Here is a 23030-nt window from a genome sequence, read left to right on the forward strand (position 1 = left end):
ATTAATAAATATCAAAAACTTAATTTTCTTATATTTTATTGTTTGTTTTCCTAAATATACATTTTTATTTGAATTTTTAAAAAAATAAAAATAAAAATAAAAATTGTCTTCCCATTAAAGTTAAACATGTAGACTGGCTTGACCCAGTTTACTTAAGCCCGCTACAGGTTTACATTTAAATGAACTTGTATTCAACGAGTGTGTATAAACCTGCCGACCATGGCAAAATAAATCGCTTCATATAACTACTAAAATTAAGAAAATCAAAATACTTGATTTGTGGGTTAGCTTGTATTGGCCAGCCTAATTTAATTTTTTAAAACCAGTTAAATATTTTTTGAAATGTTTTTATTCATTCATATTTACGTGATTAAGATTGTAGACCAAATTCGTGGAACCTTTAAACAGACTTTTTTATTTTTCTAAAATATGAAAGTTTAGGTGAGTTTAATTGTGGGAGCTTCCTTGAAGACTCAAAGAAAAATCCAAAGGTACTTATAAATTATCTACTAACGTGTCTTCAAATTGACAACAAAAATTGAATCTACATTCTTCTGAAATATAAATTTGTTTCTTTGAACTTTTGTTTATCCCTTTAAATAGACTTGAACTTTACCCTTACCAACCTTATTCCCTAGTGGGCTGCAACTTATACGTCCAACTCTATTTTCTGAACTTGACACTTAAGCGCATGCATTTTATTTTTTTACAAATGTGTTTGGTATTATCTTGAATAGATGCAATTTAGATGATACGACTATCTTTCTACACGTAGGTTAAGGTAGAATAGGGTGAGCCATCCTATTGACAATCCAACCACTGAGATCAGGAAACACTATTAGAAAATGACTAAGTAGTTATAAGTATAAATATATGCTTTTAAAATCATACTAGTCAATTAAATTAACGAATGTGGTGATTCATAAGTTTTGGTTACAAAAAAATTAGGAGGAGGGGATACCGATTCACAAGAATTTTTTAATCTACTTGCTTGGTGATATTAGGAATTATCTAAGACTCGAGATAATCTCAAGAACAAAGTAGTTTTTATATTTCAAAGTTACAATACGAGACAATAAGGTGCAGCAACACATGCATAGTTAAATAAATTATCGATGACAAGTCCAATTATCTTTGCATGCTGTTTTCTTTTATCACTTGACACACAAAACTAGTACCACAGAGTTTTGGCCTATCATTGCTCTAATGCAGTGGAAAAAACAATTCTTATATAACAGCAACGGAGTTTACACTTTTCTGATGCATAGCATAGAGCATATGAAAGCTCTCCACTAAATCATTACCTTCCCCATGCATTTCAAACGCAGCATACTTGTCAACAAAGCAAAATCATGCTGCAATTTCAACAATCAATCTTGTCAGTATCGTTGAATATGCATTAGAGCAAAGAGACAAGTTACAAGAAGAAAAGTAAAAATTGACGAAGAATTTCCATTCAGTGAAGAGGATGAAGTGGACATTGCTGTTGTATTGCTTGTCACAGTTTTATTACTTCTGCAAAAGCAAAATGGAAGAAAAACCCAAATGTCATATCAGGTCCTAAATTGAATTTGTATAATTTAACGTCATCCAAATAAAAAGGAACAAACTAAATATCATGTCGTATATTGAACTTACCCAGCTCTCATGTAGATGCACTTGTCATAGCCTGCAGAATTGACAAATTAGTTTATCAGACTATGGTAACACTTTGTTAAGAACAGACAAGAAAAAGAAATAGACAATTAAATAAAACGACCTTCAGAAACATTGATAATGCAACCAACAACAATGATGGCAGCCTGTTTGACAGATATCAAACAACACTCCCATATAAAACACGCCCCTCTACAAATTAATACTTTCTTCAACTAAAATGAATTGCATTTTGACTAGCTTTCTTCAAATCATATGTAGCATGTGTATGCAATAGTTTCTGGGAAATACAGCACATGACAAAAACAATCAAAATAAAATGCAGTATTGGGGATGAGTTGTGATGAACATACTTGGATCCTTATCAACTTTTACACCTGTTCCTCCAAAACTGCACGCAACATCAGAAGCCCCATTTTGCTGGTAATAGCTATTAAACGCAAAAGATGCATGTGAAGCTAGGTTATCTGGCTCAAAACAAGGCTGGCTAGGCTGGATAGCTGTACAGTCCACGTTGCCAGGACCACAGGCCCAATCTATGGCATTCTGCAAGTCAATTTGTGAGGCCTTACTCGAAGCAATGCACCATGTGGTTCCATTTGACTTGGTTATATTTGCCTCAGTGGTCATATCAACTGCACCCCGTCCAGTGAAATCTAGGCTATAAACACTTGTCTGGTCGGGATAAAATAATCCCCAGTTCCTCTCAGATTCCAAACCAGGCTTCCTATTTTCATTGAACAACGAGAAAATATAAACATCTAGCTCCTCTCCAGGCTTTGCAGGAGTACCAGTGTTGTTGATAACATGCCTTATCAGATTAGTATTATATGTTTGTGCATTATCAGGAGTTGCAGCAGTCTCCTTAGGAGACCCTTTGGAAGGCCAACCTGTCTCAGTGACCATGACCTTAATTGTTCTGAAGTTCAAGGCCATCAGTGCAAAGTAAATAGCATCAATCTGCGCATCAAACATGTTTGTGTACAGCAAGCCAGTGTTTGGATCAATTACTTCAGAGGATGCATCAAACAGGGCATAGTCTAAAGACACTTTACTCCGGGAATCACGGTAGGCATAATAAGGATATATATCAATCATAAAAGGTGACTGATTTTCAGCAAGAAATTCTAGCATTGGCTTCAGGAAATGTGCATGGCTGCTATTGAAAGCCCCAGCAGAAGGCGGGAAGGATCGCGACAAAACCCCAAGGGAATGGGTGCTGGAAACTTTAATCTTTTTGTGCAGCCCAAGTTTCTTGAGTGCTGTAAGCACATTGGTCATGGCAGGCACTACAAATGAAGATGCATTGTTAGGACTCTCAGTGACTTCGGCGCCGACAGTTATGTATGTGATCTTTGTAGCCGGATAGTAAGGAAGCACGCTGTTTTTCAGCCAAGAGTCTGCATTAGATTGGAACTGAGAGAATGAAAGCAAGTCCGAATTTGGAACCCCAATCATAAGCTCAATTCCAGTGTTTGCAAAGGCCTTCAGAACCTGTATATTAGAATCATAAATCCTGACATATTTGATTTTATGAAGTTGAACCAACTGTGCCACCTTGTCAGGTGTAGGGAGGTCATCAGCACTTCTTCCATAGCAGACCCCAACAAAACTCCCAGAGCAACAATCTGCAAGTCCAAACACTCGGTCATTACTCATTACATTGTTTCAAGGACAAAACTTAGATGCAGTTCCATGTGTATTTTGGCATTGTTCTCCGATCAGAACTGGAGTTTCAACCCCCATAATGTATATAATAAGGGTTTGCATTAAAGATCAATGGTATGGAGAGGTGAAACTTGAACTCTAATAGGAGAGCATCACAAAAAAGACATAAGGAACTGTATCTAAGTTTTGTCTTTTTATAATCGAGACAACACAATGTGGGGTAAGATATCACATAAAGCAAACTATGAGGTAACAAGTGATCTTTACACATGAGCTGTATCACGGATTGAAAAGAAGCGCAAGCTCGGTTGAAAGGTAGTAGGGTTTTGAAGAAGAAGTCAATTAAAACAGATTTCTATAATAACAAGCATTTTCCATCATCCCTCAAGTACAATCAATGGTTGTTGGTTTGTAAAGAAAGTAGGTAGTTCCACCAACTGCATGCATAATCATAAACCTAGTTTCTAATAGTACCGGTTAAATATCAGAAATAGAGTGAGTTATCAATTAGTATATTTGATTTAAAGGAAAAACATAGAAGAACCGACATTGTTTGAAGCAGAGTAGGAATGAAAAAAGAGATGCATAAGGTTAGGATTAGGAAGGTACGAACCGAGAAGCAAAAGGAAAAGTGATGCCGCAAAGATGAGAGAGAAGCCAGTGGGCATTGCTGTGTTGTGAGTGAAGTGAAGCTACTACTACAACTTTAGTTCTTGTGTTGAGGAGTTGTGAAGTGAAACTTGGCTTGGGAAAGGTTGGTGTTTCACCGAACCCAACCCATTAACCTAACGTTCCAATGTTCAGAAAGTGACGGCTATTGTCTCTCTTCTCTGCTTCTCTCTGTCTACTGCCTAGAGATTGGAGCTCGAGAGTGGCGAGGAGGACATTATATGTTTTGTCCACTAATGCACATTTTTCTTTTCTTTTTATTCATAAATAAATAAATGAGAGGAACAACTTCATTAATTATAGTTGTTATTACTAGTATTATTTATATAATAATAATATTATGTTTTTATAATATCACATTAAATTTTTGTTTTTTTATCTTCCACATAATTATACTAACATAATTTTATTGTAAAAAATATTCTCAGTTAATTATAATTTTTTTTAAACCATAATAAAAGTACATTACAAATTATTAAGGAAGAATATATTGATAATATTTTTTATTTTGGAATCTAACATATGTTGGGCATTCTCATTTTTCTTTAGCTTATTTTTGAATATAATTATTCAAGGTAAATGTTTTCACACTTTTTTTTTTGGAAAGGTATTTATATATTTCGAGCAAATGGATAACAATATAGATAAATAAAAAAGCTAAGTTTAAAAAATTAAATTGATAATTTTTAGTACATTCCAAAACCAAACGAACTTTCATTATTATCCTTATTATTATTAATTTTAATAATAATAATAATAATAATAATAATAATAATAATGTTTTAATCATTTCAAATACTTTATATATTGAATAATTTTAGAAATATTAATTTTTAATATTCAAATTTCTTTTAATGACATTTAATATGATAAATTCCGTAGTGATATATTATCTTATTTATAAAATCTGTAAAATATTTACTCTATAACTAAATTGTTTTCCTCCTTGTTTCAAATGATTATATTTAAAATTTGTAAAACGTTAAAATTACAAAAAATTATTTAAAATCTGTATGATTTTTATGATGTCTATTCTTATTTTATGTAATCGTAATATTTAAAAATAGTTAATATTTGTTCATTATTTCATTATCTCTTTAGAATGATTTTCTGGGTAAATTTTAGAACGAATTAAGTAATTGCTTGATTTCACGAGAATTAATTTTAAATTTAAAATTGATTTTAAATCAATTTTTACATTTTAAAGATTTCAAAATTAATTATTTATAATTAATTATGAATTAAATAATTTTATATTATATAAAAAAAATTATATTAAATTTTATTCACAATTTAATTTCATAATAAAAGCATAAAAACTTAAATTACATCACTTTTAATTAAAATTAATTTTACCAAACTCATCCAAAATGGAATAAAATACGTAAAGGAACAGCTATTCTGAATTATATGTTGCGTTTGCATTTTGCTGGCGACAGAGAAATTAATAATGTGACTGCAACACAATACAAGGCTGCTTGGGGTGTCAGCGAAAAAGCGCCGGTCCTCAGTTTTATTATTCAATTCAGTTTATACATCTTTCTCGATTCCGCAGTTTCGCATGTTTGTTCCTTCTCTCTGCTTTTCTTTATGATTTTTTTTAATTCTTTTTATGCAGTCTTATATTATTTTACTTTTATACTTTGATGTTTGGAAATATACATTTATCAAAGAATATAGTATTTAATACGATTAAAATGGTTATGAACTGATACTGGTTTTACGTATTGATTCGGATTTCACCCCTACACACGAAATTTCACTCTCCTCTGTCTCACAAGTGAATTGGTTTCGAGAGAATTTCTCCAGTTTTTGGGCTTTCACTTTAACCCAATCATTATTCATTATATATAATAATTTTATCAACTTTTAAAATAATTTATAATTAAATAATCATATAAAATTATTTTATATATAAATATTAAACTCATTTAATATATATATATATATATATATTTATGAGAGAGACAAACATTAATCAGCATTTTAAGAGAAAAAAAATATAAAATAATTTTATATTATCATCAAATTACAAATAATTATATATGATAAATATATTATTTTTTATAATAATTTTTTTAAAAATCATACTAATAAAAATTTATGAGTGAATGATAATATAAAATTATTTTATATTGTGATCATAATTATTAAACTAGTTAAAAAATATCGTAAAAAAGTTAAAAGAATGAAAAGAAATCATCAACATACATTTATCTTAAAAAAAGTTAAAATCATTTTTAGTTAGCTTAAGAGGTAAATCATGTTATTATTTTAGAGAAATAATTTTTTTATTAAATAATTTATAATTAGTTTTTAAGATGGGTCAAATTTTACATTTTAAAATATAATTTTTTTTTATTTTTTATTTATCAAATGCTCCGTTAAACTCACAGACTATGTGGGCTCGAAAAAATAAACCCGTTAAAAATACGGATTTCATGGAACAGACTTACTCGCGTATTCAGTTCTACACACAATATATAAGAATGTGTTATCCATCAACTACGGCTGATCTAAACAAAAATTACCCATCAACTACTATCTAACATCCCAATTCAAGGGTATTTAGATTACTAGTGATTAGGAATCGCAATTTTTATTTTAAGCTATGATTACTAGTGATGATTCAGTCAAAAATCAAAATCTTGATTTCTTAAATACATTTTTATTCTCTTACTTTCTTTCAATCTATACTACTTTACAATTTAATTTTGAATATATATTATTTGAGACTTTTTTTATTTTTTTATTTTTTTAATTTAAAATATTATAAAATATAAATATTATATTATATTTTTTTTTAATTGGTTTTAAAAATTATTTTATCTAATCTTTTTATCTTTTTTTATCTGTATATTTTTTCTTTAAAAAACAAAATTATAAAATTTAATTTAATAAATAAGTAATTTTAAAACCAATTAAAAAAATTATATAATATAATATTTATATTTTAAATTAAAAAAAAAAAGAAAGTCTCAAATAATATACACTACAAATTAAATTATAAAATAGTGTAGATTAAAAAAAAAGAAAAAATGTATTTACGAAAAAAAAAACCTCAAAATCTTTCTCCTAGGCCCGCGGCACTGTTGTTGTTAGACTAAGCATAATGATCGTTCGATTGAGTATGAGTCAAATTTACAAAATACAATTTTCTAATCTATATGCTGTGATGTCAGAGAAAATAAACAATCCCTGATTAACATGATACCATTTTGTTTGAGATATCTTAGGATTTTAGAATGTCGTTATTTTTCTCTAATTGACAACATTTATTTTCTTAAAAAAAACATTTCTTTTCTTTCTCCATGTTTATGTTTTTAGGCAAAGAACAATTTTACAGGAAACGGCCATGGCTATTCTCGTAGTCGTTGGTGATCTGTTCAGAATAGTTCATTTGGTATTGTTTACTTTGGTGGATGATATACAGCACAGTGAAAAACTCAATTATGCCTTTAGCCTTTTTCGAACAAAGGACAAAAGTCCTATTTATTTATGGACCAATCAGCATCATTTTTGTTCTTTTCGTTAGTTACTTTTCTGCTTTAAGGTAGTGTTTGATTAATTTATACATTTGGAATACTTGCGATAAAAAATAATATAAGTTTCATACATTTATATTTTATTTTAATTTAATTTAAGTATTTCACTTTTTTCATCTTAATTCATTTTCACATATTTTTAATTCTTTTAAATTAAACTCACCTTAAATGTCTACAACTCCAAATATTTAAAGAGAAAACTTTTACAAAGTTATTTTCCTAATAAAAATAAATTATGTGTTTGATTTAACTTATTATAAAAGAATAATTATAATTATTTTAATAATTTATTACGAGAAATAAAAAACAATTATTTTATTTTTATTAATAAAAACACATTCTAATTTAAATATGAACCATTGGTCATATCATGATCGGGAGAAGAAGATAATAGAAGGTTTTCATTATTGAAGTGAAAGCCTAAGTCCCACACCAAGTGGTCCTGTATGCATATTTACACACGAGCAACTGAAGATAATAGCTACAACAGAAAACAATTCTTAACAAACTGATTACAATTACTTTTTTTTTTTTTTTTTTAAAAAAAGAAGGTGATTGAAGCACAAGGTGTGCAAGCAATCACAAAGTCATTACAAAGCAAACAATTCTTTGCTGGCCTAATAATAAAACCGTAAAGACATGCCCAACAAATTACCCATCCCAAACAAATTGCTATACCCTTATATATCATCCATTACAATGTGTAAACCATTCACCGAAAAGCTACAAAGCAACAATATGCAGCGGAAATGCATCCAAGACACAGCAGCAACACACTGCAACAAAAAATGCCTTTTCCATCTGAACCATATATAAAATTCCTTTATTATCTCATGTTATCTACAGAAAGAACACGCCCACCACCTGCTTATGTAAATTTCCCAAAGAATCTCAGAACCAATTGACTAATTGCAACTAATTGACTAACCCAACCATAATCTAACTAACTTATAATATTCCCCTCGAAATGTTTAGATTCCTAACTTGGAAATTAAGAACTGAAATTGGTTTTAAGGCAAATTTTTAGTGAGTGGGCCTGTAAGTTGTTGTTTTGATATTACATGGATTAAATTGAGGAAGCTAGATCGACCATATTCACGAACGAAAAGACAATCTCTATATGCATATTTGGGTCGTTCATTAGAAGTGAGATTGCTAGAGTGAATCTTGTGTCATGGATAAGTTGCAATGTATACACCCACCTTTTTTTCCAGAGGAGTAGAATAGTAAAAACTAGAAGAACAACCGATAAAGTGATAAAATTGATATCATATTATTCTTTTATCTCTCATAATTTTATACATTCATTTAAAAAATAACCTATTTTTTCATGCGAACAATTATTCCCATAGCCCTTAACATGCATTTGCTTGTGTTTGTGTGAGAGAATAAAAAGAGCTGAGAAATACAATAGAAATAACTAGTGACCTATACTTTTTTTATTTCTCATTTATTTATTTCCTTACTATCCCAGCTATTTCTCCTTCATGAAACAAATGAATAAATGAGTGAAATAAGAAACTAATATTGTATCGATCTACCGTTAATTTTTTTTGATTCAGTGATCAATCTTAAATAAGTAATTAAATGCATTCATACTCTTTTACTTTATACATTTAATTTGTTTATTTTAAAGGAGTCTAAATCCAATCCACTCGGTTTGATTTGATAAGATAATCGATATCTCATGTTACTTGAACTATTATATGAACAGTTTTTGGGTCGAACCGGCTATCAGTTGGAATTTAATCACTATATATGGTACTGGTTGGCAACAGGTTTTGAATAAAAAAAGTACGTGAATCTTATCCATCAGCCCATAGTTTCCAGGAGAAGGGGAATAAAGCTTAGTGGTGTATTTTCTGACCAACGAATAATGAATGATGAAGAAAACTTTAAGATCGATAGCGAAATTCGTGAGTGTATATGTACGTTGTAAGGATTTTGATGTCTGGTTTGCGTGGGAGGTTGTAACCTGGACTAGGATTGGCAAAATAGACCATTTTTCATAGATCGGTCCGTAATCAAGCTCTGAACTAAAAAAAAATTAGTCCTAATCTTTTTGGGTTTGACCCATTTAATTCGACGCTGACCCGATTAATAATATATAATAAAATATAATAATTTATTAGCATAATTTTAAATTATAATATTTTTTAAAAATAAAACATATTCATTAAACATAAAATAAGTATTTATAAAAAGTGATAATCTTAAAATAATATTAATAATTTGACTATTTATTAAATATAATTTAAATAACTTTGTCACTGTTATTAAGAAATTTTTAAATTGATTGGATTAAAATGAGAAAAGGGTCATAATCTAATCAGTGGTGGGGCAGATGAAGGATTCTGAAGAAACATCATACTATTTTCCCTTGAATTAAACAAGATATTGTGAGGCCTACCTGCCCTTGTCAGCGCCAATACAATAACATCATGTGGTCGTCGTTTCATTGCCATTCAAATATCACCACATCATACATGTACCCAAGTCAACCTTCTTATCCTCACAAACTCACATATCTTTATTGGACGTACCAATCCAGCTCATTCTAAATAGGAAAGGTTTTTCTTAACAAACATTTTGTAATAATCAAATGTCTAACAGAAGTATGTAATTAAAATCAATTGTCAGATTTATCTATGTTTATTCAGCAATAATTAATGTATTAGTTATGAAGGTTATTACATTATCACAATACTGCCTGAGGGATGGGGAAAACGTTCAACCAATTCGAATATGCCAATACAGCCCTTGAGTTTTAAGGGTCGTAAAACACGTGGATTGAATAGTTAGTTAGCTAAGAAAATTGAGTAAAGGGAATTTTAGAGGTCAGGTAAGCAGCAGCATATGACTGAGCTACCAAAAAAGAGAAACAGAATTCGAGGTCAAAGTATTGTTTGAAACTAAAAAAGTGGAAGAAGTGAGGTTTATCGTGAACAGTTCACACGTCCGAGGTCAAAGTATTTCTATTTGTATATAGTTTTAAAAAAGAAACAAGATGTGATGTTGGTTGATACATGATAATATAGAAATGGAGAGGAAGGTTTTAAGCCAAAACAATATTGTTAGCTGGGATTCGGGAGTACTTTTTACCAGGTAGCAGTGGCACACACGGTGCATGACCAATTAATTAATACTAAGCTGTTATAAATATTTGGAAGTTGAAATTTACAATTAATTTTATTTATTTATATTTTTAATCACCCAATTATTTCTTTTTCTTATTTATACTTTCTCTCAACTCATATATATATATAAAAATAATTAATTTCACACTAATTAAAAAATTAAATTAGTTGACATACTAATCTCAAATAAAAAATATTTTTATTATAATTTGTTATCATGAATATAAAATAATCATTGAAAATAGAATTATAATTAGACAAAATTACATTTTTGTCCCCCAATTTATCTTCAGTTTTGGGTTTGGTCCCCCAATAATTTAATTTATCAATTTGGTCCTCCTATCTTATAAAATCGTGCAATGTTGGTTCCCCATGTCACAATTGGATGTTGACCGTGATGTTAACGGTCACGTGTCATGTTTTTGTTGGATGATGACTGTCACGTGTCATGTTGTGATTGATCAATGAAAATAACAATGCATTTCATCTTTCATGGAGTTCACATTCAATCAGAATATGACATGTGACAATCATTATTCAATAAGAACGTGACACGTGACGGTCAATATCATTTGTTAACGGTCAACGTCTAATTATGGTATGAAAGATCAACATTGCATGATTTTACAAGACAGGAGGACCAAATTCGTGAATTAAATTACTGAAGATCAAATTTGAAACTAAAGATAAACTTGGAAACCAAATTTGTAATTTTGTCTTATAATTAATTAAATGAATGATGTTTTAAAAATAATGTTATCAAATAAGAATAAAATTAATTATATTTATTTATATTTAAGTTGAAGATACACTGCAACATTTTTACTTGTATGATATTTAAAATGTGGGTGCACCGTGCACCATTATGTTCCCATTCCTAACCAAAGTTGAGAACCAAAATCAGCAAAAAGGGCAACGTGACCATTACAAGCATATGATCTGAGGCCATATAGCAGTAGAATAAAATTTACTAATAATGTTATATAAAATGAAAATATATGGATGGTGTGATAAACTATGCATTAAAAGGTAGGAATATACCCATCTGCCATGGCTTTAAGAAGCAAAGTTGGCGAGATGGGGGGACCACAGTTTCACACGCCAAAAATGAAAAGAAGTTAACAGGGTGACTCAAGATATGGATGTCTTCAAATTTAGTCCTTATCCCCTACAAGTGAGAGAAGGGTATTAAGTTTGCACGATATAACGTGATCTGACAATGACAATATTTAGGATAGAGTGTTATAATCGATAAACTTAAAAAAACAATAATGCTATCCACTTATTCATGATTATTGATAATCAATCCTATAAATATGACCACCCATGTATTTTATGTTAAATGTAACCGCTCCAATCAAATCTGTGAGATTATATATAGATAAGCTCCTCAATGAATTGAAGGGCTATTCCGTTTCATAAAGTAGACGAGAGATCTTCTTCATCTTTCTTCTATTCTTTGTTTCTTCTTGTACAAATGAACGTGAAGGGTATCATGGATGGTAATATTGAAGCTGGGAACACCAATTGTGTTGCTAAGGAGGATGTGAATGATGATGCGATCAGCGATTCGATATCCATTGGATCAATCTCAGAAGATTCAATGAACTCTGTGTGGCCATCTTCTTCATCAGAATTGGCTGAGGATGCATCATCTTATTTGTCAACTTCATCTTCATCATCGCATTCAAACGGTCCTTTATTTGAACTATCAGAGCTAATGAATCAACTCCCTATAAAGTAAGCAATTTCCTGCATGATGTGCAGGCCTTGTTAGTTTTAACTTGTATTCAATTTCCTAGCTTCTTTGGAAATTAATGTTATGAATTGGTGAGTTGAATTAATAGTTTATATATATTATCACATGTGCAGGAGAGGCTTGTCTATGTTTTATCAAGGCAAGGCTCAGTCTTTCAGTTCTCTAGCTAGCGTGGAGAGCATAGAGGATCTTCCTAAGAAGAAAGAGAGATTTTATAGGAAGAAAATGAAATCATGCAAAAGCTTCGCGGGAGGCTTGGATAGCAGCTGCCACAGAATAATATCGTTCACTCCAAAGGCTACAATATCAAAGAAAGCTTCGAGAGCAACTTTTGTATCTGCAGTGCTAACTAAAAGAGGGAGTTTCCTTGGAGGCTCCAGAACTTCCTTTTCTATACAGAAGAACTTTTGAAATCCTCCAACCTTGTTAATTAGAGCTTGGTTATTATTTCATGCACAGAATAGGGAAAATTTTTAGTCCCTCACCTTCAGCTTAATTTTCTGACATGAAGTCGTATTGTTAGTTGGTAATTAATTAATATACATATGGTTCATTAGTATATATTATTACTAGCTAATTGATTTGTTTTTCATGATGATAGGATCCAGCAGGCCTGTGTTTCATTATTATTACTAGCATGATATGATTGCTAATTAGCACATGTATGCAAGGACTTTTTTAGTTAGTTGTTCGTGATAATTGAAAAACAGGCTAGCTGTAGAATACATATGAAGTGCGAAATTAGTTCACATGAGAGACTGAGACCATGATAAAATCAGCCAACGATATATAAGAGGGTTAATTTGAGCTTTACACATGATAATCAAAACATTCTAGGTTTATGATCATTAGTTGTACACTTGTACTGATCATTGATCACTTCAAAATAAAAAACTGAAGCAAGAACGTACGTATAACATTAATCAGTATGGGAAATTATCATAAATATACATATCCAGTTAAGCTGACAGCTAAATAATCAGCAGCACTACAGATGTGATACTAGAAATTATCTTCTGTTTTTTACGGTTCGTCATGATGATATATAATTTCTTTCTTTAGTCTTGGCATGCTTGTTTTGTTTTAATTAGCATTGGGATGGGACTTGGGAGACCTTTGTATTTCTTCGTTCTCTAGAGCCTTGAGAGCTTCATTTTCTGTTCATTAATAACAAAAATCGCTGCCAATCACTTTGGCGTTCCATCAGTTGGTCCAAACAAAAAAAGAAGAGATAAGTGCGCAACAAAAATGAGAAATTAAAATAATTAAGAAACTTGCAAGCGATAAGATAGCAATGCTCTGGTGTATAAAATAAATTGCATATCATTCAATTTTTAATATTATGCCTCATCATTTTTAATCTATATGTTTACAATTATTTTTTTTAACTATAAAATAAAAAATTTAATCATCATACACATCCAACCATAAATCATATTTGTATGATTTTTAAGTAATTAACGAAAAATTTAATAAATTTATTATATATATATATATATATATATAATTTATAATTTGATGACTATATACAATTATTTTATATCCTCCAATTAGGTCAATCATACTCAAAGTCATTAATTAATTATAAGTGATAAACTCTTAATATTTAGCATGACAATAACATTAAGAAAATCTAGTTTAGTTGGTTAAATAAATATGTTAATTATTATAAATTCCTAACACTGTCTTTAATCTTTAGGGATAAAAATATATATAACAGTTTTATGATTTAAACCTGAAATCATTTATTAAATTAAAATAACCCCATGGATCCTTGTACGCATAGGTGTTATATGGTTTTTTTTCTTCCTATTATTACAAGTTAGACAGTTGGGCACCTAATTATAACTATTCTTGAGATGTATAACAAAGCAATTATTGACAAAGTGAAGCAGAAGAACCTTGATGAATCTGAAGTGGGTGTATCTCATTCGTGAATGCAAGGTGCTATTGGCCAGAAATCATACCTACAAGTTAGGTTTCTTGAGGAGACAAGACAATAGGGTTGTTGATGCTTTAGTACTTAAGGTAATCTCATCTTTTACTTATATCCAATATTTTGATCATGTTTCTACGTGCAAGTATTGCTAATTTGATTATCAACGAAATATCATAATTATCTTTTTGTGAAAAAAAAAGTACAGCACATCACAAAAATGTTGGTTCCATATATAGTAAAATCAAACAAGGAACAAATTTTTGTGCGGGATTACTTTTTATAGTTCTAGTTAAAATGTAATATGTTATGAAAATGAATACAATAGTCGACCTTAGACAATTATATCTTAGAACCCAGCATCTAAGGCACGTATTTATAAAGCGGGATTACCTTTTATAATCCCAGATTTTATTGTTTGATTCGAGTCAAACATTTATACTTATCTCATGTGCTGGCTTCGATTATCTAAATGAACGTGTGGACTATTTTATGTTGCGGTTATATTTGGCTAATAGATCTGGATTCCACTTAAAAAACAAAAGTAGTTTTCTCCCGTACGTCGTATTCATATGGCAATCAATTTGTAAGGTTGCTTCACGTCTTAAAGACATCAGGGTAACCAGAAAGAATAATTGGAAAGAAGAAACAAACACAATAGTAACTGACAGTTCACAAGTTGCATTAGAATTTAGAATAACCCAAATTGACATTGCTACTAGTATTTAATTTATTTTTAATTAGTTAAGAATTGTTTTCCTATAAGAATCCTCTTGTATTTCTTTCAAAAACAATCATGTTTCAGATATGATAAACATTAAACGTGGACAATTCCTTTAACTGAAAATCAAGCTTTAGTTTATTACGTTGTGAAAATTAATTAAGTGTTTAGTCATGAAATTAGTTTGATAAATGTTAACCTAGAGTTTCTGAAATTAAGTTAAAGATTAATTTTAAGTACAAATATAATATTACTATAAAATAAAACTAACAATATGGGAACGATCGCGCTTCCTAGAAGCAGCAGCAGCATAATCAGCCAATTTCTTACGCCTTCCTACCCTCTGACGAAGTTATAAAAAATTGATAGTAAACTAAAGCGAGACCTAGTCAAAACATCTAACAACGTCTTCCAGTCGTTGATGCGTCTCCAACGACTCAAAAGCATCGATAGGTTCATCTTCAGGAACCACGACGCCAGTGCCATTACGAAACAAAGACAAAGACAAAACAGGGGAAAGGTTGGTTCAAAATTTTGAAGGCACCTGAACTGAACCTATATATTTTTGGCAAATGCAAACCAACTAATGCCACATTAATTCACGAATAACAAAATACAAGACCCTATGGTATTTTTTAGCTTGGAACTTGAAATAGTAATTGAATTTGAAGTTTCAATGTAGAGTAAATTGTGATGTTATTCTTTTTGGGAAGCTAACATTCATTTTTGGATCAAGAGGTCGAGATTCATTAAACACGGGTGAGATTGGGCAGAAAAATATAAAATTAAATATTTATCTTACATATTCCATTTACTAAAATACTAGGCCTCTTAATTTGAAAATACTTTCAATTAATTTTTTTAAAAAAATCTCCATGTAATAAGGATGCTTTGGTGAGCAATTTAAATTTAAATAAAAAAAAATAAAGTTTTGCAATAACCAGATTCACGGCCAAAGGGTTGAAAATAAGGTGGACCCCAAAATATAGCAGTGGGACCGCGGAATGCGATATTAGTTAGACCGTAGAAGGATCTAGAAGACTTAAGACCCTCTTCGTCTCTTGATTGCATTCTTCCTTTTTGTTCTTCGCTGCAACTCTCCCTCTTTCACGAAGAAACTGAGACGTTTGCTTTCCAGTCCGAGATCAACCAGCTCCTTAGTCTTATCATCAACACCTTCTACAGCAACAAGGAGATTTTCCTTAGTGAGCTCATCAGCAATGCCTCTGATTTAAGATTCTTATATTATAGGGTTCATGTTTATCATACTCTGTTTTTCCATTGTTGCTCCGTAACATAACGTCCCTGTATTGTGAGAATTATGTGGGTAGTATGTGGCGTTTTAGTTGGATTAGATCTGTATTGTACTCATTGCCTTTTAGACAAAATTGATGCGGTAATATATTCCTTTAATTGGAAGGTAGTGGTTTGGTTGGTTTGGATTGGATGTGAGTTACATAGGAATGCTTGCTGTTTTAGGTTTTCTTTGAGCATTATATCTGATTCCTGTCATATTTTTTACCTTTAGGCTTTGGACAAAATTCAACTTGAGAGTTTGTCAGACAAGAGCAAGCTTGACGCTCAGCCAGAGTTCTTCATCCACATTATTCCTGACAAGACCAACAACACATTGTCTATCATTGACAGCGGTATTGACATTGGCTGGTAAGATTATATGGTTTGTTAGTCTCAGTCAGATTATCACCCACTGTGTATGTTAGTATGTTTTCTCTAATGCTTGTGCGTTTTATGTTCTAGATTTGGTGAATAACCTGGGTACCTTTGCAAGGTCTGGGACCAAGGAATTCATGGAAGCCCTGGCTGCTGGTGCTGATGTCAGCATGATAGGACAGTTTGGTGTTGGTTTCTACTCGGCTTATCTTGTATCTGATAAGGATTTTGTTACCACTAGACAGAATGATGATGAGCAGTATGTCTGGGAGTCCCATGCTGGTGGCTCATTCACTGTGACAAGGGACACATCTGCTGAGAACCTTGGTAGGAAAACAAAGATAACTTTGTTTCTCAAGGAGGATCAACTTGAGTATCTTGAGGAACACCGTCTGAAGGACTTGATCAAGAAGCATTCTGAATTCATTAGCTATCCAATTTCTCTTTGGATTGAGAAGACTACTGAAAACGAGATTTCTGATGATGAGGATGAGGAAGAGCAGAAAGATGAGGAGGGTAAAGTTGAAGATGTAGATGAAGATAAGGACAAGGGGGAGGAGAAAAAGAAGACAATTAAGGAGGTATCTCATGAGTGGTCATTGGTGAAGAAGCAGAAGCCTATTTGGAGGAGGAAACCTGAAGAGATTACAAAAGAAGAATATGCTGCTTTTTATAAGAGTCTTACCAATGATTGGGAAGAGCATTTGGCTGTTAAGCACTTTTCTGTTGAGGGTCAGCTGGAGCTTAAGGCTATCCTCTTTATTCCCAAGAGGGCACCTTTTGATCTCTTTGACACAAGGAAGAAGCCTAAAAACATCAAACTGTATGTCTGTCCTGTCTTCATCATGGACAACTGTGAGGAGTTGATGCCAGAATATCTTAGCTTTGTTAAGGGTATTGTGGATTCTGAAGATCTTCCTCTCCACATTTCTAGAGAAATGCTGCAGCAGAACAAGATCCTAAAAGTCATCAGGAAGAACTTGGTCAAGAAGTACATTGAGATGTTCTTTGAAATTGCTGAGAACAAGGACTATAATAAGTTTTATGAAGCCTTCTCTAAGAACAAGTCAAAGCTAGCCGAATTGCTCAGGTATCATTCCACTAAGAGTGGTGATGAGATGACCAGTCTCAAGGACTATGCTACCAGGTTGAAGGAAGGACAGAATGACATCTACTACATTACTGGCGAAAGCAAGAAAGCTGTTGAGAATTCCCCTTTCCTTGAAAAGCTTAAGAAGAAGGGGTATGAGGTGCTCTACATGGTTGATGCTATTGATGAATATGCTGTTGGTCAGCTTAAGGAATTTGAGGGAAAGAAGTTGTTCTCTGCCACCAAGGAAGGCCTGAAACTTGATGAGAGTGAAGATGAGAAGAAAAAGAAGGCAGAATTGAAGGAGAAATTTGATGGTCTTTGCCATGTGATCAAGGATGTGTTGGGTGACAAGGTGGAAAAAGTTGTAGTGTCTGATCATGTTGATTCTCCTTGCTGTCTCGTGACTGGTGAATATGGGTGGACAGCCAATAAGGAAAGGATTATGAAAGCACAGGCATTGAGGGACCGCAGTATGGCTGGATACATGTCGTGCAAGAAGACAATGGAGATTAACCCTGAGAACCCCATCATGGAGGAGCTGAGTAAGCGAGCAGATGCTGACAAGAATGACAAATCTGTGAAGGATCTCGTGCTATTGCTCTTTGAGAAAGCTCTTTTAACTTCTGGCTTCAGCCTTGATTATCCCAACACTTTTGGTAACAGGATTCACTGGATGTTGAAGCTCGGACTGAGCATTGATGAAGATCTGGTGATGCTGATGCTGACACGCCTTCTCTGGAGGATGCCGATGCTGAGGGTAGCAAGATGGAAGAAGTTGATTAAGTGCATGTTTGGATTAAAGTTTGCAAACTCAAGGTAGACAAAATTTTACTCAAACATATTTTTGGGTCTAACCAAACATAATTCCGAATTGATTTTATTCTCAAACATGACAATTAGGGGGCTCCCACCTGAAATCCAAATATACGATAAATGAGTATTAGAAACAGGAGAATTGGAAAACAGTCTTTTACAGTGTTTATGTTCTTTAATTTTGGGAATTTTGGAACGTTAGCCGGCCAGGTGCCGTTTATTTCTGGATCAATGTATTTTAGTTTATGGTAACTTTTTGTGCATGCTTTGTGGGGATGGTAAATGAATCTGTGCTTTCTTCGTATAAACGTGAATTGTGAATGCTGAAGTTTCGGTTCTGGCATGAAAATACAAGTAAATGAGGTGAGGTTAAGAGGATTATCGAAATGTTGCCATTTTGGCTATGTTCGGCAAAATTAGATGAATTCAGAAAGTTAATAGAAGCCGAAAAATTAAGTTATTAAATCAAAAGTGTCCGGTGAAATTAATTATTGAAGTAATTAAAAAGTGTAGAATAAGTGAATCATAGAAAAATAATAAAATTATGATTTATTTTAGAAAGATAATAAGAAAAATAAATAAATATATTGATGATAGAAGTGAAAGAAAATATAAGAAATACTATAAGTTATTGAGAAGTTACTAAAAACAAAGTTTACTTATTAAAATCAACCATAGTCTTTTAAGTTTAAAAATATGATTTCATTTTTAATTACCTTATGGTTCTATTTAAAAGTGAAACAATTTTAAGCTGGAGTATATTTTAAATAATTTATAAACAATATACTGTCAAAGATTTCCTTCAAAAATAGTGAAATTTGAGCCCAGCATCACTTCCCTTACGAACTTAAATATATTCATAATGTGCAACATTTATTTAATGTAAGGTTGAATGGAATCCTGAATAGATATCTTCACTAATGTTGATAACATGGGAAGCCTTGCAATGTGAAATATTCTACGAAGATGATGCTGTATTACTTGATTTCAAATTCGCACGAAATAGCAAAAATAGGAACGATTTGTGACCTTAAATCATTTTGGTTGAATTTGTTTTTTGTTTTAAAAAAGCGATTACAGATTTACAGCACCCCATGTTCATAGAATATGTAGAGAAAAAGAAAATAAGTACAAGGTCCTACGGACGGGCATACTTAAGGACAATTGTGGAGACATCATTAGGACGATCATAAAAATAAACATAACGTATGTGAGTATGTGAGAGGTTGCTCATAAGCACTGGCTGCCTATTAAGAAACGTGTCCCCAGTGGTTAAATTTGAGCAACAATGTTACGCGAATCGATTCATTCTTAATTTCTATATCGGCCAAAAGCACCCAAAGGCTACAAACTGAGTCCTGGATGAACTTGAGAAACTCCTTATTACCATTCAGATTCTGAATTGTGAACAGCTCCTGATGGAAACTGCAAGCTTCGTTGATGCGACCTTGTTGCGTCTCCAACGACTCATCTTCAGCAACGAAACACATGCATAAGGGAGCACTCTAGCAGGAGATCGCAAGTCACGGACGGAACCTATATACTTTTATTTTTTTAATGTAGTGGAAATTGTATGTTACATTCATTTTTGGTTCCAGATGTATTCAAACTATAAGACACAACAAATTGTCACTTTTTCATTATAAATTACATGTAGTTTATCTGTAGGACTTCTTATCACGTCTGTACTTCAATTAGTATAATTATATTCTAGTTGGATAAGACCATTGATATACCATTTTATAAAATTCACAAATAAAGTTTTTTAAAACAAATAAAATCTTGATAATTTTGTATTTTATTTCATTTATATTTATATATTTAAATTCACTGGTTTTAATTTTTATAATTTTCCCTCATTGACTCAGGGTTCTGGATCTATCATTATAGCAATGGAGGTTTTTTTTATGAATATTTAACTTAATTAATTGATTCTTTGATGATAAATATTAGTACCCACTTATTATTAGTTTTATTATAAGAAGCCTAATCCCACCCTTATTATTAATTTTTATTATTAGAAGCCTAGTATTCTCTAACTTCAAATATGTTGGAAAAGACAATTTATATGTTTGGTTTTAATATGCTGTAAATTGGAGTGTAATATTATTGGAATTAAAATTATTATTTTCACTACTGAACTTTGCATTCATCTTTGAATAAAAGAGGTCAAATTTCAAAAGCGTTGGAATTGGAAGGACAATAAATTGATGCTTATTGCAAATATTTTAGCGTTTTAATATGAGTGTAAGAGAAAATTAATAAATTAAGTACAAAATTTAAATGAAGTTTTTTTATAAAAAAATTGTATTATTTTCCAATCAAAATTAGGGGTTTATTTCAGTGATTTATAAATGATTATTTTTTAAAATATTTATGACTTTTCTTTATTACATTGTTAATTTATTTCCCACTTTTTTTTATCCTCTATCTATTATTTAATTAATAATTATAAAAAAACCTGAACGAAAACATTGTATATTTTCGTTGTATAAAAGAGAGAGAGAAAAAATACACAATGAAAATATATTTTTTTTGATAAAACGAATTTCTATCGTAGGGTATTTTTGAAATAAACTTGTTTTAAAACTAAATGGGGGTCTAGATAGCACTAATGAGGACGAGGAAAGCAATTCCCAAATCTGTCCTCCCATAGAAAGGCCTGATCCCTGATGGTTTTACAAGTATTTATTTATTTAATTTTCTGTGTATCTGCCATCTGGGAATTGCTTAAATGTGTGATATAACTGATTAAAACATTGGTGACAGAAATTTTGACTTTCTCTACTCAGATCAGTCAGCCTCTTCTGTTATCCCCGTGGATTGCCTTCTAAACTCTGGTGGATTAGCTTCTCTTCAAAGTATTCAATTTTTTTTAGAATAAAGGTAGCTGCTGTTATACTGTTAGTGGAGTTTGTGGCCATTGGATTTTGAAAAGCAATCTCATGTTGCCATTATGGTACATTCGTACCTTGTTGCTTCAACTCCTAAATCCTAATCGTTTAAATTGTTACTATAGTAACTTGATCAATTTGTTGATCATATGGTCGTTTACTTGTTTTATACTTGGGAAATCAGTATATATATATATTTTTTAAATTTGGATAATTCTCTATTTATTTATAATGTCGTAAACAAAGAGATACAAATGAGTGTGGTTATTTTACACAAGACTTATATCCAATATTTATCTGTGTATGTATTGTTGAAGAATGGATTAGTTAGACTGAAATAGTATTATGTTTTTTTTAATCTGTCAAAAAAATTCTTAAAAAGAAAAGAGTATTAGATGTATCTATTTACAAATCATAAAAATTATTATAAGTACAAAATATTATCAATTTTAGCTGGCACTTTTAGTAGAGTATGTCTTCTCTTCAATTTTATTCTTTTATTTTTTTATTGACAAAATTAGAACTCTAAAACTTTGCTTAAGATATCAACATGTTAAAGGTCAAAAAGTTTTTTTTTTTACCGTTGAGAGAGTTTAACAAAAACAATGATTCCCAAACACTCCAATTAGTTAAATTTTAATGAGAAATTTCGATGGTTTATATTTCGATCATGGTTTTTAAACTCAAAAACCTGTTGAGTCTGAATGGATTTGTAGAGAAAACAAAATCAGCATTGATAGACTGGTACAGATAGCGTAATTCGCCTTGTGATTGGAATCATTGGAATGATGCATAATGCATTATAAGTTGTCTCTTATTAGTTAGTGGGCCCTTCAATCAAGAATTAACCCTTTGATTACTTTTCCTTTCCTAAAGGTTTGGATAAATTCCAGCCGTCCTAATACTTCGCACAATTTCACTGTATTATTTCTTAAAGAAATTTCATAAGTTTCTTGCTATTAGCTAGCATTTTTTTTTTCACAGATTAGAGGTGTCATCCTCATAAGAGTAAGATGACTATAAATACCAAAGTTTTTCTTTCTAATATTTAAAACAGTTGTACGGCATATAATAGACTTAAACTCAATATTATTAATTAAACTAAAATAATTATCAATTAATTCACGCATTGAATGCTTGTTGGCTTCTATTGGGGGAACGAATATTCTGTTAATACAAATATAATTTGCTTTTTATATCAGAATAGTTAATACGGTTTTTGCTCTTATATTCTTTAATCTCTGCACTATTTTATAAGTAACAAAATAACACTTTCTTTGAATTATAAGTGCTTTCTCGTACATATACCGCAATCATCATGTAACCAAAAAAAATATACCGCAATCAACATGTAACCAAAAAAAAATGTACCGCAATCATCATCCTATAAAAAATGAAGAGTTCTCATTGCAGTATTTAATTTGTGTTTGGATAAGATTTGCTAATAGTGTACAAAAACTTTTAAAAG

The 23030-nt window shown here is 31.2% G+C and overlaps 2 protein-coding genes and 1 pseudogene across 2 annotated transcripts; 2 read left to right on the plus strand and 1 right to left on the minus strand.

Moving 5' to 3' along the window:
- Positions 1 to 1024: 1024 nt before the first annotated feature.
- Positions 1025 to 4212, minus strand: LOC114421139 (glucan endo-1,3-beta-glucosidase 13-like). The gene is made up of 4 exons (XM_028386950.1): positions 3938 to 4212; positions 2010 to 3284; positions 1639 to 1669; positions 1025 to 1515 (listed from the first exon to the last, which is right to left on the minus strand). Exons 1-4 carry the CDS (start codon positions 3990 to 3992, stop codon positions 1380 to 1382), a joined length of 1497 nt encoding a protein of 498 aa, XP_028242751.1. The 5' UTR covers positions 3993 to 4212; the 3' UTR covers positions 1025 to 1379.
- A 7779-nt stretch (positions 4213 to 11991) lies between these two features.
- Positions 11992 to 13119, plus strand: LOC114423096. Its single transcript, XM_028389717.1, has 2 exons — positions 11992 to 12415; positions 12548 to 13119. Exons 1-2 carry the CDS (start codon positions 12153 to 12155, stop codon positions 12843 to 12845), a joined length of 561 nt encoding a protein of 186 aa, XP_028245518.1. The 5' UTR covers positions 11992 to 12152; the 3' UTR covers positions 12846 to 13119.
- A 3363-nt stretch (positions 13120 to 16482) lies between these two features.
- LOC114424727 lies at positions 16483 to 18976 on the plus strand (annotated as a pseudogene).
- The last annotated feature ends 4054 nt before the right edge of the window (positions 18977 to 23030 follow it).

The sequence above is a fragment of the Glycine soja genome, chromosome 8 (genome assembly GCF_004193775.1).
Source record: "Glycine soja cultivar W05 chromosome 8, ASM419377v2, whole genome shotgun sequence".
NCBI classification, from domain to species: domain Eukaryota; kingdom Viridiplantae; phylum Streptophyta; class Magnoliopsida; order Fabales; family Fabaceae; genus Glycine; species Glycine soja.

What these genes read in the sequence shown, in the direction of transcription:
- LOC114421139 (XM_028386950.1), bottom strand. Translation starts at nt 3,992, where the DNA reads ATGCCCACTGGCTTCTCTCTCATCTTTGCGGCATCACTTTTCCTTTTG. An exon ending in ACTTTTCCTTTTGCTTCTCG is followed by an intron (nt 3,285 to 3,937) that starts GTTCGTACCTTC and finishes TTGGACTTGCAG; the next exon opens with ATTGTTGCTCTGGGAGTTTT. An exon ending in TGCATCTACATGAGAGCTGG is followed by an intron (nt 1,516 to 1,638) that starts GTAAGTTCAATA and finishes TTGCTTTTGCAG; the next exon opens with AAGTAATAAAACTGTGACAA.
- LOC114423096 (XM_028389717.1), top strand. Translation starts at nt 12,153, where the DNA reads ATGAACGTGAAGGGTATCATGGATGGTAATATTGAAGCTGGGAACACC. An exon ending in ATGAATCAACTCCCTATAAA is followed by an intron (nt 12,416 to 12,547) that starts GTAAGCAATTTC and finishes TCACATGTGCAG; the next exon opens with GAGAGGCTTGTCTATGTTTT.